Raw genomic sequence first — 14,510 nt, forward strand, 5'->3', positions numbered from 1 at the left:
TGGCGAGATCACAGCTCACCACAGCCTCAACCTCCTGGGCTCAAGTGGTCCTCCCGCCTCAACCTCCTGAGTAGCTGGGACTACAGGTATGTGCCACTACGCTCAGCTACTTTTTGTACTCTTCGTAGAGATGGAGTTTCACCATGTTGTCCAGGCTGGTCTTGAACTTCTGGGCTCAAGCAGTCCACCTGCCTCGGCCTCCCTAAGTGCTGGGATTACAGGCATGAGCCACTGCACCCAGCCTCGGGCCTTTTTTATACAGGCACTAATCCCATTCCTAATTACCTTCCAGAGGCCCCATCTCTTAATACTGTCACCTTGGGGATTAGCATTTTGACACATGAATTTGGGGGGAAAGACACATTCAGACCATAGCAGAAAGGAAAGGTGAATCCAGAACATCCCTCTGGGTTTTGTTTCCCTATCTGTAACATGGGGATAACAGTGCCTCCCATTCCCCACGCCCCCAGAGTTGGCATGAGTAATACAGCAAGCAATTGTGTTATATAAAATGTCTAGCATACAATATGCACTCAAAATAAATGTTAATTGCTTTTTTTCCTATAAAAGTGTCTAACCTATTCGCTTCATTGTCTTTCCTCTCTCTATCTCTATCATCTCTTTCTTTCTTTTTTGAGACAGGGTCTGGTTCTGTAACCCAGGCTGGAGTGCACCAATCACTGCTCACTGCAGCCTCCGCCTCCCAGGCTCAAGCGATCTTCCCATCTCAGCCTCCTGAGTAGCTGGGACTATAGGCACGCGCCACCACGCCCAGCTAACTTTTTGTTTGTTTGTTTGTTTGTTTTTTGGTACGGACAGGGCCTCACTATGTTGTCCAGGCTGATCTCGAACTCCTGGACTCAGGTGATCCTCCTGCCTTGGCCTCCCAAAATTCTGGGATTACAGGCATGAGCCACCGCGCCCAACCTGTTTTCTTTATTTCTTATGACTGTGGTTTGTGGCTCTAACCAGACAACCTGTCCTCACATGAGGGCTTTGCCCACTCCTCACTGCACAGGGCAGGCTGTTCCACCATCTGGGATGTCCCACCTCGTCTGTTACAGGCCACTGTGGTCTTTGGGCCACTATCATAGAGTCACCTGAGAGCTGATTCTGTGATGTTCGCCCATTGAATCAGACTCTGAGAGTAGTTGGGGGAAAAGATCTAGGGGTCTGCATTTACATTTTTATTTTTAAATTATTACTCTGTACTTTATTTATTTATTGAGACTGAATCTCACTCTACTCTGTAATTGATATAAATACTAACATTTTTACTAAGTGCTCTAGGTGATGATCATGCATATTAAAGTTGGAGAGCACTTTAATTTATGTTTTTACCATCTATTCCAGGAAGTCTGCCCACATTTCTCCCTTGCTCCTTACCTAAGTCTAAGGTTCTGAGGGTCAGGGTCAGATTCCCATTGAGTTCTGCTGGGTGTGCTGTCTCCCATTGGATTGGGGAAGCCCCAGGGACAGATATCTTGCCCTTTCTTTACTCTCCTCACCCTAAGCCCAGATGTTCCTGGTTCTTCTGAGTGTGGATTCTCCTAGGATGCTGTAGGAAATGCAACACTTTAAAGTTCTTAGAATCCTGTTTTTTGGCCAGGTGCAGTGGCTCACATCTGTTATCCCAGCACTTTGGGAGGCCGAGGTGGGTGGATCACTTAAGGTCAGGAATTCAAGACCAGCCTGGCCAACGTGGTGAAACCCTGTCTCTACTAAAAATACAAAAATTAGCCTGGCGTGGTGGCACATGCCTGTAATCCCAGCTACTCAAGTGGCTGAGGCAGGAGAATCGGTTTAACCCAGGAGGCAGAGGCTGCAGTGAGCACAGATTGTGCCACTGCACTCCAGCCTGGGTGACAGAGTGAAACTGTCTCAAAAAAAAAGATTCCTGTTTTTTGGTTTTTTGTTGTTGTTGTTTTTAGTGTTTTGTTTTGTTTTGTTTTTGTTTTTGTTTTACCTCTACAGATACTTGGGAGAACCTAGCTTCTCTGTCTTCCTACGATTCTATTCTGACTTTTCTAGATGGTATAGAAATTGTATCACTGTGTTACATCACCCTTTGCCTTTCCAATCCCATCTTACCCAGGATGTGCTAGGTGTGGGCCGGACCCCACCCGACCCTGACAAGTGACCATGGATCCTGGAGCCGGGTCAGAGACATCTCTGACTGTCAATGAGCAGGTATCTTCTGAGGTGGGAAGAGGGGGAGTAAGGGTGATGGACTGAGGGGTGTGGGAAGACCCCACAGGGCCTGTCCCTGTTCATTTCTTACCAGGGTTCACCGCCCTTCACCTGTCCAGAGGTACTTGCCATTTAGGATTTCTCAGGGTCTGGGTTTGGGGAGTGAAGCTGTGACTTTAAGATGTCAAATCAAAGTGTACATAGTATGTTTAAGTTTACATGGAGGAAGTTTTGAACATCAGGTAATTTACTCTTTAGTTTTTCTTACTGCTTACACATATTTTCTAATTTTTTTTTGCAAATTACTATTACTTATATAATTTTTTAAAAGGAGAAAAAAGGCCAGGCACAGTGGCTCATGCCTGTAATCCCAGCACTTTGGGAGGCTGAGGCGGGTGGATCACCTGAGGTCAGGAGTTCGAGACCAGCCTGGCCAGCATGGTGAAACCCCGTCTCTACAAAAAATAGAAAAATTAGCCGGGCGTGGTGGCGGGTGCCTGTAATCCCAGCTACTTGGGTGGCTGAGGCAGGAGAATTGCTTGAGCCCAGGAGGTGGAGGTTGCAGTGAGCCGAGATCGCGCCACTGCACTCCAGCCTGGGTGACAGGGCGAGACTCCGCCTCCAAAAAAAAAAAAAAAAGAAAAGAAAAGATGAATTTCTCTGAAAATGTAATTGGAGTGAAGCCTGTCATAGGGCAAACTGGAGGCAGCACAAGAGCTGCTTGTAGGATGTATTTCACTCATCTCATATTCTCCTGATGGGTCACATTGTCACTTTTTCCAGCACAGCCTCTGACTGGATCCACTTTCAGGCTTAAAGAGTGTTGTGAGAGTGATTTCAGGCACAGGCCAAATGCAGAGAGGCCTGACACAAAGCTGTTTAATTTACATACTTTGTCTCTTATTCTTAAATGGGCCAATTGGCAGGGTTTCCGTGCTGGTGATGAAGAGCTAGTGTGGGGCATCTGGGCAGGGGAGGGAGACCGAGTGTTCCAAGGAGGCTCAGGGTCCACCTGCATCACTCATGCATGGAGATTGCCCTTGAGGTCTGAGCATGCCCACAGCAGGTGGCAGGACTGGAGCCACAGACCCATAGGATAAAAAGCTGCAGTCAGGCCAGGCGCGGTGGCTCACGCCTGTAATCCCAGCACTTTGGGAGGCCGAGGTGGGCGAATCACAAGGTCAGGAGATTGAGACCATCCTGGCTAACACAGTGAAACCTCGTCTCTACTAAAAATACAAAAAAATTAGCTGGGCGTAGTGGCGGGCGCCTGTAGTCCCAGCCACTCGGGAGGCTGAGGCAGGAGAATGGCGTGAACCCGGAAAGCAGAGCTTACAGTGAGCCGAGTTCATGCCACTGCTCTCCAGCCTGGGTGACAGAGCAAGACTCCATCTCAAAAAAAAAAAAAAACCAAAACTGCAGTCCAGGAGCGGTGCCAGGCAGAGAGGGAGAGGATGCATCTTCAGGATTCTTGACTCTTGTTTTAGGAATTTAGCTTGCAGGGAAATCCTGAGCCTTTACTCTAGAGGTTTGGAAATAAAGGAATCATGGGCCATAAAAGTTACTCAGCATTGTGGCGCATTCATTTTCCATCCCTTTATCTTTGGGGAACTTTCAGATGATTTCAAGGGAAGTGAAGAAGGATTTGCTTCCTGGCCCAACTTAAGCTGTGGATGCCATGTTAGGAGCCCTCATACCCACTTTCCAAGATCCTAGCTGCCAAGAGGACATCCTTGCAAGTTGTAGGATAGGCCATCCACCACTCCCTGCACTGAGTCCAAGAGATGGAACAAAGACAAACCAGCTCTCAAATGGTTTGGCTCTGGGGGACATTTTTCTAGCTTGCGTCAGGCCCTTCTCCCTGTCACCAGGGCCTGCTTTCTTCCAGCAGCTCCTTCCCTGGAATGAGGGAGCTGCAGCCTGCCCCAGGCTCTGGAATTCTCACAGAGCACACAGCCCCTCTGGACAGGAGGTCTGCATCCCGAAATGCCCTCCCCTCTCTCCCGCAACCATACCCAGAACTCTCTCCTGCAACCATACCCAGTATACCCTGTGGTTATACTGGCCCCTCCCCCAACAGTGCCCCCCGTCCTCTGCTTGCAGGTCATCGTGATGTCAGGTCATGAGACCATCCGAGTGCTGGAAGTCGGAGTGGATTCCCAGCTCCCTGCTGAGGAAGAGAGCAAAGGACTGGAGGGTGTGGCCGCCGAGGGCTCCCAGAGCGGAGACCCTGCTGAAGCCAGTCAAGCTGCTGGTAAAGCTGGGCCAGACAACCTGGGCTCCTCTGCAGAGGCAACTGGTACGAGGCCGTCAGCCCCACCTGGTACTGCTCCACCTGAGTGCTGAGTGCCTCCTGTGGTCCCTGGGGAGCCAGCACGAATCCCTGGGGCTCAGGTGGTTTTCGGGTCCTGTCCGCCTGCCCACTGGACAGCCTGTGCCTCTGGTCAGCTGCTAGGGCTACTCTACACTCCTTGTTTCTGGAGTTTTAGTTCTAGTCTGAGTCACTTCCAGGCCTAAACTGGGGTGGATCAGGGTGAGGTGGGAGGAGACCTGGTAGCACTGAGCTTAGGGGGTTGAACGTGGGAGGTGAACCCAATGAGCTGTGGGGGATCAGGCACTGCTCCCTGGCTTTGGGGCACCCTCTCATCAGTCTTCCTCATTAACACCTTGCAGAGTAGTCATCTCCTTTTGCAGGAAGCCTTAGGCCTCCTTTTTCAGTTTCCCCAGAACACCCCAATTCATTGCCCCTTGACTTCTGCTGCACATTCCCGCTTCCCTTGACTGGAGATCTGGACTGGTGGGGGGTGGGCCAAGACGAGGAGGCAAACTTCAGAAAAGCAACAGCTCCGTAACAAGAAAACTGCATGGCCACACATTACTTGCTCTACCTTCACATCAGTGTGTAAATTCTTTGGAACCCTAGTAACGTTAGTCATTTTCTTTCCTTTTCGGATAAAGGAATGACAAGAGACATGATCGAAAATTTTTCCCTAGCCTGGAAATGCTGTGCTTCCATGTTGAGGCCAGGATGAGTCATCACCTGTTCCCAAGGGGCAGTGCCCTGGAGACCAGGCAGGGAAGACAAGGACCCTACGTCTCTGCCACTCCTTCCATTCAGCATAGCCATTGTGCAGTGGAGCCCCTTTTCAGAAAACAGGGGAAGTTTCTCAGGTTTATTCACCATGCCCTCACTTCGCTTTTCACCCATTTATCCATCTTCCTATCTCATTTCCTCTGGTGCCTTAATTCTGCTCCTTGCCCAAATTCACTCTCAGAAATGGATCCTAAATCAATGATTTTCATGAGTGTTTGTGTAGTGTACATCTTCTCCAGGAGTTTGCGTGTCTAAGCCTTTCGCAAAAGGCTCTTCCTCTATAAAGGAATTTTAGTCATCATCAACCAGGTAAGGGAGGTATTTTGCTGGTGTCACCTAAGCTGCCAGCTTAAAGTGATGGGAACTTTCTAGATGTGCAGGATTAAGAAGGGTTTCCTGTTTTTAAAACAAAACTAAGTAACAGGAAACTTTTCCAGGATGAAAACAGAATCTATTGGTTTGTGTCATTTTAAATTACTATCCAGTCTTTGTCACACATACATATTTTTATTGCTGTGGCCACTGAGGGTAGACTAAGTAGTATGATACCACCACGTAATTTCATGTACCTATGTCTTTTACTGACATAGAGTCACACACCTGCTTCTGGTTTTGGCCATTGTCAAATTGTCTGGGTTTTCATTTTCATAAACAGTGCTGCTTTGAATGTTTTTGTATTGGTCCTTTAAAAAATTTTGTGTGTGACAGTCTACTAAAATTCCCTTTGAGGCCAGGCGCAGTGGCTCACGCCTATAATCCCAGCACTTTGGGAGGCCTAGACAGGCAGATCACCTGAGGTCAGAAGTTCAAAACCAGCCTGGCCAACATGGCAAAATCCCATGTCTACTAAAAAATTACAAAAATTAGCCAGGTGTGGTGGCACACGCCTGTAATCCTGACTACTTGGGAGGCTGAGGCAGGAGAATTGCTTGAACCCGGGAGGCAGAGGTTGCAGTGAGCAGAGATCGTGCCATTGAACTCTAGCCTGGACAGTAGAGCGAGACTCCATCTCAAATGAAATGAAATGAAATGAAATAAAATTCCCTTTGAAGGGAAATTAATTATTAACATAGGAGAAAGTCATTTCATGGAAAAATATAAAATCTTGCTATCAATGAGAAGAAAAGTAATTGACTTTAAGGTATGAGATGCCTGTTAAGCCAGAAAATAAATAAGCAATGATAAAACCTATATTGGTGGCCGGGCGTGGTGGCTCATGCCTGTAATCCCAGCAGTTTGGGAAGCTGAGGCGTGCAGATTACTTGAGCTCAGGAGTTTGAGACTAGCCTGGGTAACATGGCAAAACCCCATCTCCACACACAAAAAAATACAAAAATTAGCCAGGTGTGGTGGCAGGTGCCTGTAGTTCCAGCTGCTCCTGAGGCTGACATGGGAGGATCACTTGAGCCTGGGAAGCGGAGGTTACAGTGAGGTGAGATTGCACCACTGCACTCCAGCCTGGGTGATAGAGTTGAGACCTTGTCTCAAAAACAAACAAACAAACAAAAAAACTATATTGAGTGGTGCTGTGGAGAAACAGGTACATCATTGCTGGTTCTCTGAGTTCCTTTAGTCTTTCTCTGCAGTCCAGCAGGAAGCAATAGCAGCCCTAATGTATGTAAAACCTTGGACTCCATGGTCCTACTAAATATGCCCTAATAAAATGAATATTTTGCTTCTTTAGAGGGTAAGCTTTCATCATTTATGTTTGTCACTTTCCCATTTTCTCACTTACTTGTTATGTTTTGTCACATTTTGTCCAACAAAATGTTTTTTAAATTTTCATATGTTCAAACTCTCCTTATGTTTGCTGATTTTTTTCTGTTTTATTTTTTTAACTCATTTTTATTTTTTCTGAAGAACTGGTTCTTGTTTTGTTTCCCAGGCTGATCTGGAAACTCCTGACTTCAAGCGATGCTACCACCTCAGCCTCCCAAAGTGCTGGGATTACAGGCGTGAGCTACTGCACCCCGCCTGATTTTTTTTTTCCAGTAGTTAGAAATGTGTCTTCCCGCCACAGAGGAGATAAATCTGTTATTTTGTTTTCTTTTACTATTTCATAAGGCCTTTGTTGATGTGTGCTTGTCTCTTTAATTCCTTAAACTACCTAGGTTTTGTTATTGTATGCTGTGAAAAGTATAGTCCTAAGTTGAAGTTGAAGCCTTCCCAAGTTGAAACATGGGCTAGGACTGCAGGGTTGGACAGAACCTTTGTGGTTATCTGATTCAGTGGTTCCCACTCTTGGCCATATCACAGTGGGAGCTTTGAAGGAAAAAAGAGAGGCGAGGTAACTAGCCTCCACTCTTGGACATTCTGATTCAGCAGGCCTGGATTAAAGCCTAGAAATATATGCCCAGCAGTTTTAAGAAGCCACTGATCTGGCCAGGCGCGGTGGCTCATGCCTATAATCCCAGCACTTTGGAAGGCTGAGGCAGGTGCATCACTTGAGGTCAGGAGTTTGAGACTAGCCTGGCCAACATGGTGAAACCCTGTCTGTACTAAAAATACAAGGCAAAAATTGGCCAGGCGCGGTGGCTCATGCCTGTAATGCCAGCACTTTGGGAGGCCAAGGCAGGCAGATCACGAGGTCAGGAGATTGAGACCATCCTGACTAACACAGTGAAAACCCATCTCTACTAAAAATACAAAAAATTAGCCGGGCGAGGTGGCGGGCGCCTGTAGTCCCAGCTACTCGGGAGGCTGAGGCAGGAGAATGGCGTGAACCCAGGAGGCGGAGCCTGCAGTGAGCCAAGATGGCGCCACTGCACTCCAGCCTGGGCGACAGAGCAAGACTCCGTCTCAAAAAAAAAAAAATTTAAAAATAAGAAAAAAATTAGCTGGGCATGGTGGTATGTGCCTGTAATCTCAACTACTTGGGAGGCTGAAGCAGAAGAACCCCTTGAACACTGGAGGCAGAGGTTGCAGTGAGCAGAGGTTGCACTAGTGCACTCTAGCATGGGTGACAGAGCAAGACTCCGTCTCAAAAACATTAAAATAAAAAGAAGCCACTGATCTGGTCAAATATCCATCACTCAACTCCTAGGCTTCTTTTAACTCACCATATATTAAATAATAACCATTCTACTCATTGTTGTATGGCTGTGAAGTTTCCTGGTGGGGGTTCCCCAGTACCTGCATAGGCTAAGGTATCAAGAGGAGGCAAAAAGCTGAGGTCACGGGAAGTTCATTTAGAAGCTCGTTGAAGCTGCTTACATGACTTTAGACCTCAGGGAAGGGCAGAGAAAAGCTGGCTGACCTGGAGAACCCCTGTGATCCTGTAGTGCAGCACAGACCTGTCCGATTTTCAGGGACTCTTGCTTCCAGGACTTTGCTCTTCAGGAACTCCTGCCCTTCCCCAAACCAGCAGCTGCAACCAAAAGTACCCTGGAGGTGGGTGAACAGCGATTCAGTGGCTGGATGAACCAAGGACAGCCACTCCCATCCATTCTCGCTCTGACCTTCCCTGACACGCGTGTGGGATTCAGGCCACTCTGTTGATGATATGAGAGTTTTTACAGGACCAGGAAATGAGGGCTAACACTCACCTGGGTCTCTTCTTCAGCTAGATGTGAGAAGTGTTGGCTTACCTTCCAGAGCTGGCACAGGGTTCCCCAGCCTCCTATTCTCACCACCGTAGCATTCAGGAAGCTGCCTCGTGGGCCAGGGAAGACCAGTGATTGGTCTTGGGCTATGCAGCAATGCAGCATGGGACTGAGGGTCACCGCTTCAGGCTGCAGATGGGATGTCATGTACTGCTGTGGTGACCCCTCCACTCACGTCAGGCTCACTCCTTGTCCTTTTTTCTCTCAATGCCTTGTGAAGTGAAGTCACCCCCGGGGATCCCTCCGAGCCCTGCCCCTGCCATTGCCACCTTCAGCCAAGCCCCAAGCCAGCCTCAGACATCGCAGACCCTGACGCCACTGGCTGTACAAGCTGCCCCCCAGGTAAGGGCTGCCCTCGGGAGCTGGAGAGGGCTGGGGGCAGAAGCAAGGCATGGGACAGCCAGCATGGGGAAGCCATGGAATCTGGGAACTTCATGGGGCAGGACAGGGAAGGGGCTATGGCTTGAGGGAGGGACTCTCCTACCAGGGACCTCCAGCTTCACCCCTGCCTATATCAGGCCCATTTGGAAAAGGGGATCTGCATTTGCAGAATCTTCTTGCGCCCAGCCAGGGTTGCAGAAATAACATTAACTCTTTCATGCAGCCAGAGTTTCTGTTTATTGAATGACTAAATGAATGAATACCCTTGCCAGCCCTCCAGTGGATGCCTGGAAGAGTTAATGGATTGTTCAGAGTCCTCGTTTAGAGCCAGGGAGTGGCCCCAGCACCGTGAGAGGCTGCCTGCAGAATCCTGCAGGCATGCAGAGCTCCCTGTCCCTTTCCCTACATGCCCTGACTCCGAGGCATCCAGCCAAGGGTATGGTCCATCAGAAACTTCTCAGAGGCCTTTGTGGGGCCTTGACCACTTGGTTCCATCAGCCGCTGCTCCCTGTTCCCTGGCCACTAAGCACAGGGCCTGTCAGCAAGGGCCCGCAGAAGGCCTGGCAGGCAGCAGGCTGTGGTGGGGGAAGCCTGTGCCCCCTTCCCATCCTGTGAGCAGGGCCACCTTGCCCTGGATTTGGGCGATTTCTCTGAAGGCAGGATAGTCAGTCCAGGCACCCCCTCAGGTTTGGGCCTGCAGCTAGGGTTTGGCTCTTCCCCACCCTCATGTGGCCTTTGCCCCATCGCCCTCAGAATGCTTTGTTTGTGCTCAGCTGGGTCTCAGAGACCCAGTGTTTGCGCTGTCGATGTTGATTTTTTATTTTTTCTTTTCTTTTTGAAATCTTGTTTGCTTTTGCAGGTCTTGACTCAGGAAAACTTAGCCACAGTTCTGACAGGAGTTATGGTTCCAGCAGGGGCAGTTACTCAACCTCTTCTTATCCCCATCAGTATTGCAGGTCAAGTGGCTGGTCAGCAGGGGCTGGCCGTGTGGACAATTCCTACAGCAACCGTGGCTGCCCTCCCAGGACTGACCGCTGCTTCTCCTACGGGGGGAATTTTCAAGCCACCTTTAGCCGGTCTCCAAGGTAACGGCAACTCTTCCCAGGACTGCATCAGGCCCCCCACCACCCTCCACTACACCCCCGCACGTGTGCTTGCCATGTTGGACTCAGAACCCACGGCCCACCCAGGGCAGCCGCCCTGGATTCTGGATCCGGTGTCTTGGGCATCCGGCCGCAGAGCTGCCGCACCACCTCGGGACTGTAGGCCGTGACACCACGCTGGCCCTGCAGGCCTGTCTTACTTCAGCCGGCTGTCTGAGACTGCCCCTCTCCCCCTACGCCAGAACTCACCCCATGGCCAGCCTCCTGGGAAGGACTGCAAGAAGATTCAACATCTGGTTCTTGAACCTACACATCTGGCCCCAGGGAGGGGGGATGAGAGATGCTGGCATGTGCCAGCCCTTCAAGGATCAAGGGAATCGTGGCTGCCTGCCCCACTGTGCCCACTGACCCAACCCCCTCTCCTTCTTGTGCCAGATCCCTTGGGATTGGAGCCGCTCTGGGCAGTGGCTAGGCATTTGAGCACCTCTGTCTCTGCCTTGCTCCATAGCAGCTGCTGTGCTGAACACCGCTCTTCCGGCACCCGTACAAGCTGCCGCACCAGTACAGGCCTCCTCAACAGCCCAACCCCGGCCACCAGTCCAGCCCCAGACGCTGTTCCAGACCCAGCCGCTGCTGCAGACCACGCCTGCCATCCTCCCGCAACCCACTGCTGCCACCGCTGCTGCCCCTACCCCCAAGCCAGTGGACACCCCCCCGCAGATCACCGTCCAGCCTGCAGGCTTCGCATTTAGCCCAGGAATCGTAAGCTGCTGCCCTCACCCAGGGCTGACCAGGGATGGACAGAATCATGGGCCAAGGGTGGAACTGACCCTTCCCACAGTGGAGGACGAGCCCCCCCGAACACAGCCCTTTTCCAACACATCAGCAGAGATGGGCTCCCTCTGAGGCCTTCTCCTTGCAGTTGCCAGCCTGTCCATCCCAGATAAAAGCAGACAACATCTGCCAAGAGGTCTGGGCACATTCTCCAGAACCTGAACCACTGGGCCAGGCTTGGAGGGTGGGATGACGTCTGGGGATTGAAAACTTGTGAGCTGTCACTAAGGTGCAGCCAGAGCTTACAGCTCTATGCTGGTCTGTCCAGTGTAGCTCCTGGCTTGGCAGTGGGAGCTGTTAGATATGGCTAGGATCACATCAGCCTCTCAGGTGTGACCCTTCTACCCTGGCAGAAAGATTAACCAGAGTTACTTTTCCATGACTGTGGCCCCCCCTTCCCCGCTGACCCCTGCAGCCCCTAGCCCTGGAAACCATCCAGCTGGTAGACATGGGCCTGAAGCCCACCATCATATCTACCCACCCCAATGCCCTCTGTCCTCTTCCCTCTGCCCAGGGGTCTTCTCACCCCTCGGCTTCTGAGAAAGGCTCTTCCTCCACCCACAGATCAGTGCTGCTTCCCTTGGGGGACAGACCCAGATCCTGGGGTCCCTCACTACAGCTCCAGTCATTACCAGCGCCATTCCCAGCATGCCGGGGATCAGCAGTCAGATCCTCACCAATGCTCAGGGACAGGCAAGTGGCCAAAGGCAGGGCTGGAGGGTGGGGACTGCGGAGAGGCTGGCCAGGGGAAGGCGGCCAGGACTTGGGCGGTGGGTCATAGAAACTCGAACAGATGTCAAGCTGCTGTTCCTATCTCCTCGGTGGCGGCTTTCTGCCGATGCTGAAGCTGGTCAGGGGTGTACCCACCACCGTCCTGGAGGTGCTCACATTACATGGGGGTTTTCATTTACGGAGCACCCATGTTGTGGTCAGGCTTTGTGATGGGTGCTTTCTCATACATCATCTCACTTTCTTTGGAGTACAAATCTATTAGGTGGAGATTTTTATTCCCATCTTACAGGACAGAAGGCTGAGGTTCAGAGCAATGAAAGCCACACAGCTAAAATGTGGCAGAACAAGGCAGGTCTCTCTGAATCCACATCCAGACCTATTCCTGCTCCACCACAGCTCTGAGGATGGAATAAAGGAAGTAGCCCTTAGAGTGTGAATCCTGCACTTTACTCATGCAGAAACTGAGGCCAGAGCAGCTTGAGGGATTTGTCCATTAGTCTCTTCCCCTGGCGGTGTGGGGATTTGGGTCTGGGGTGGAGCTGGATCCTACCCTCACACCTGGGGTCCCTGCCTTGTTTCCTCCCAGGTTATTGGAACCCTTCCATGGGTAGTGAACTCAGCTAGTGTGGCGGCCCCAGCACCAGCCCAAAGCCTGCAGGTCCAGGCTGTGACCCCCCAACTGTTGTTGAACGCCCAGGGCCAGGTGATTGCGACCCTGGCCAGCAGCCCCCTGCCTCCACCTGTGGCTGTCCGGAAGCCAAGCACACCTGAGTCCCCTGCTAAGAGTGAGGTACAAGGGCTGGGGGTGGTGGGGCGTGGCACAGGCTCTGCCATCTGGCACCGGCTGCTTCCCTCCAGACTGCCAGGCAGGACAGCATCTTCCGAAACTCCTAGGAGAGCAGGGCACCTCCTAAAGTGGGGGAGGTCCCACAGTAGAAAACCCACATGTGTCCACCCAGGTTCAGCCCAGGGAAACAGCTTCACAAGACCCCCTACTCACACACACCCAAAATATGTATATGTGCCCTCAGAGGCCAGTGCTGTTCTAAGAAGGTCAGGGAGGTAGGTGATGGTCAAAGTAGACTGGGCCAGGATCGGCTTTAGGGTGAGCAATCTTCCTGAAAAGCCCTGGGAAGTCAGTTTTGTATTCGCTTCCTCTACCCCTCCATCTCTCCACCTCTCCACTCTCATTCTAGGAGTATTTTTTGAGTGCCTACTGTATTCCAAGTGCTGAAAACACAAAGATGAATAAGATGTCCTCCTAGCCTTAGGTAGCTTGGCATTGGAGACAAGTTAGTGGGACAAAACTATCACAGGGACACACAAATAAGGTGGTTTGGGGCCCCAGAGAACCAAGCTCTCGACAAACTTGGAGGTTAGGCAAGACTTCATAGATGAGGGACATTGGACTATCATAAAGAGATGAAGCCGGCGTGGTGGTGCTCACCTGTAGTCCCAGCTACTCAGGAGGTTGAGGCAGAGGATCACTTGAGGCCAAGAGTTCAAGGCTGCAGTGTACAATGATCATGGCTGTGAATAGCCACTGCACTCCAGCCTGGACAACATAGCAAGACCCCATATCTAAAAATAAAAAGGGATGAGTTGGATATGAGAGTGTTCTACCTTCAGAGAACTGCAGCAAATATCACATGCTAGAGCAGCAGTTCTCAAGCCTGTGCATCAGAATCCCCTGGAGGCCTTGCTGGAATGAAGATTCCTGTGTCCCACCTCAGAGTTTCTTATTCAGTAGATCTGAAGTGGAGTCCAAGAGTTTGCATTCCTAAGTTCCCAGGTGATAATAAGGCCAGTGGTTCACAAATGTAGCATGCACCTCCAAGTTTTGTAAATAACCTCTTAGCTTTATCTGTGAATAGAGATCATAAGGGTACCAACTTCAGAAGGTTATGAATGCTGAAGGATATATTATACATAGGCAATGAACACTGGCGCACAGAAAGCACTTGAAAAACAAACAGTACTTCTTCTTGTAATTACCAGTATCAGGTAAGGTACTAGGGAACTGCTGATGCTGAAGGGCTTTAGCAAGGAAATGGCTGACCGGATGTGCTTTTTTTTTTTTTTTTTTTTTTGAGACCAGGGTCTTGCTCTGTTGCCCAGGCTGGAGTGTAGTAATGTGAGCTCGGCTCACTGCAACCTCTGCTGCTAGACTCAATCAATCCTCCCACCTCATCCTCCCCAGTAGCTGAGACTACAGGTGTGCACCATCACACCTGGTTAATTTTTGTATTTTTTGTAGAGACGGGGTTTTGCCACATCGCCCAGGCTGGTCTTGAACTCCTGGACTCAAGTGATCAGCCCACCTCAGCCTCCCAAAGTGCTGGGATTACAGGCATGTGATACTGTGCCCAGCTGAGAGATGCATTTTTTAAAAATCCCTGTTATAAGCTGGGCACAGTGGCTCATGCCTATAATCCCAGCACTTTGGTAGGCCGAGGCAGGTGGATCACCTGACGTCAGGAGTTCAAGACCAGCCTGGCCAACATGGTGAAACCTCATCTCTACTAAAAATACAAAAATTAGCCAGGCATGGTGGCAGGCTCCTGTAATCCCAGC

At 50.4% G+C, this 14,510-nt stretch overlaps 1 protein-coding gene across 2 annotated transcripts in view; it reads left to right on the top strand.

Moving 5' to 3' along the window:
• The first annotated feature begins 1,231 nt into the window (after nucleotides 1-1,231).
• POU6F1 (POU class 6 homeobox 1) overlaps nucleotides 1,232-14,510 on the top strand; it is a 21,403-nt gene continuing 8,124 nt past the window's right edge. Inside the window, exons 1-9 of one of the 2 annotated variants that reach the window (XM_012002524.1) lie at nucleotides 1,232-1,704; nucleotides 2,032-2,190; nucleotides 4,294-4,489; nucleotides 9,107-9,228; nucleotide 9,458; nucleotides 10,224-10,352; nucleotides 10,879-11,132; nucleotides 11,769-11,897; nucleotides 12,523-12,726. In XM_012002524.1, coding sequence (XP_011857914.1) covers nucleotides 2,143-2,190; nucleotides 4,294-4,489; nucleotides 9,107-9,228; nucleotide 9,458; nucleotides 10,224-10,352; nucleotides 10,879-11,132; nucleotides 11,769-11,897; nucleotides 12,523-12,726 — 1,083 coding nt within the window. In that variant the 5' untranslated portion in view covers nucleotides 1,232-1,704; nucleotides 2,032-2,142. Of the gene's footprint in view, nucleotides 1,705-2,031; nucleotides 2,191-4,293; nucleotides 4,490-9,106; nucleotides 9,229-9,457; nucleotides 9,459-10,215; nucleotides 10,353-10,878; nucleotides 11,133-11,768; nucleotides 11,898-12,522; nucleotides 12,727-14,510 lie in introns of those variants that run through there. The other variant, XM_012002533.1, reaches the window with a different exon arrangement.

This window comes from Mandrillus leucophaeus, unplaced genomic scaffold, assembly GCF_000951045.1.
Source record: "Mandrillus leucophaeus isolate KB7577 unplaced genomic scaffold, Mleu.le_1.0 Scaffold118, whole genome shotgun sequence".
NCBI classification, from domain to species: Eukaryota; Metazoa; Chordata; class Mammalia; order Primates; family Cercopithecidae; genus Mandrillus; species Mandrillus leucophaeus.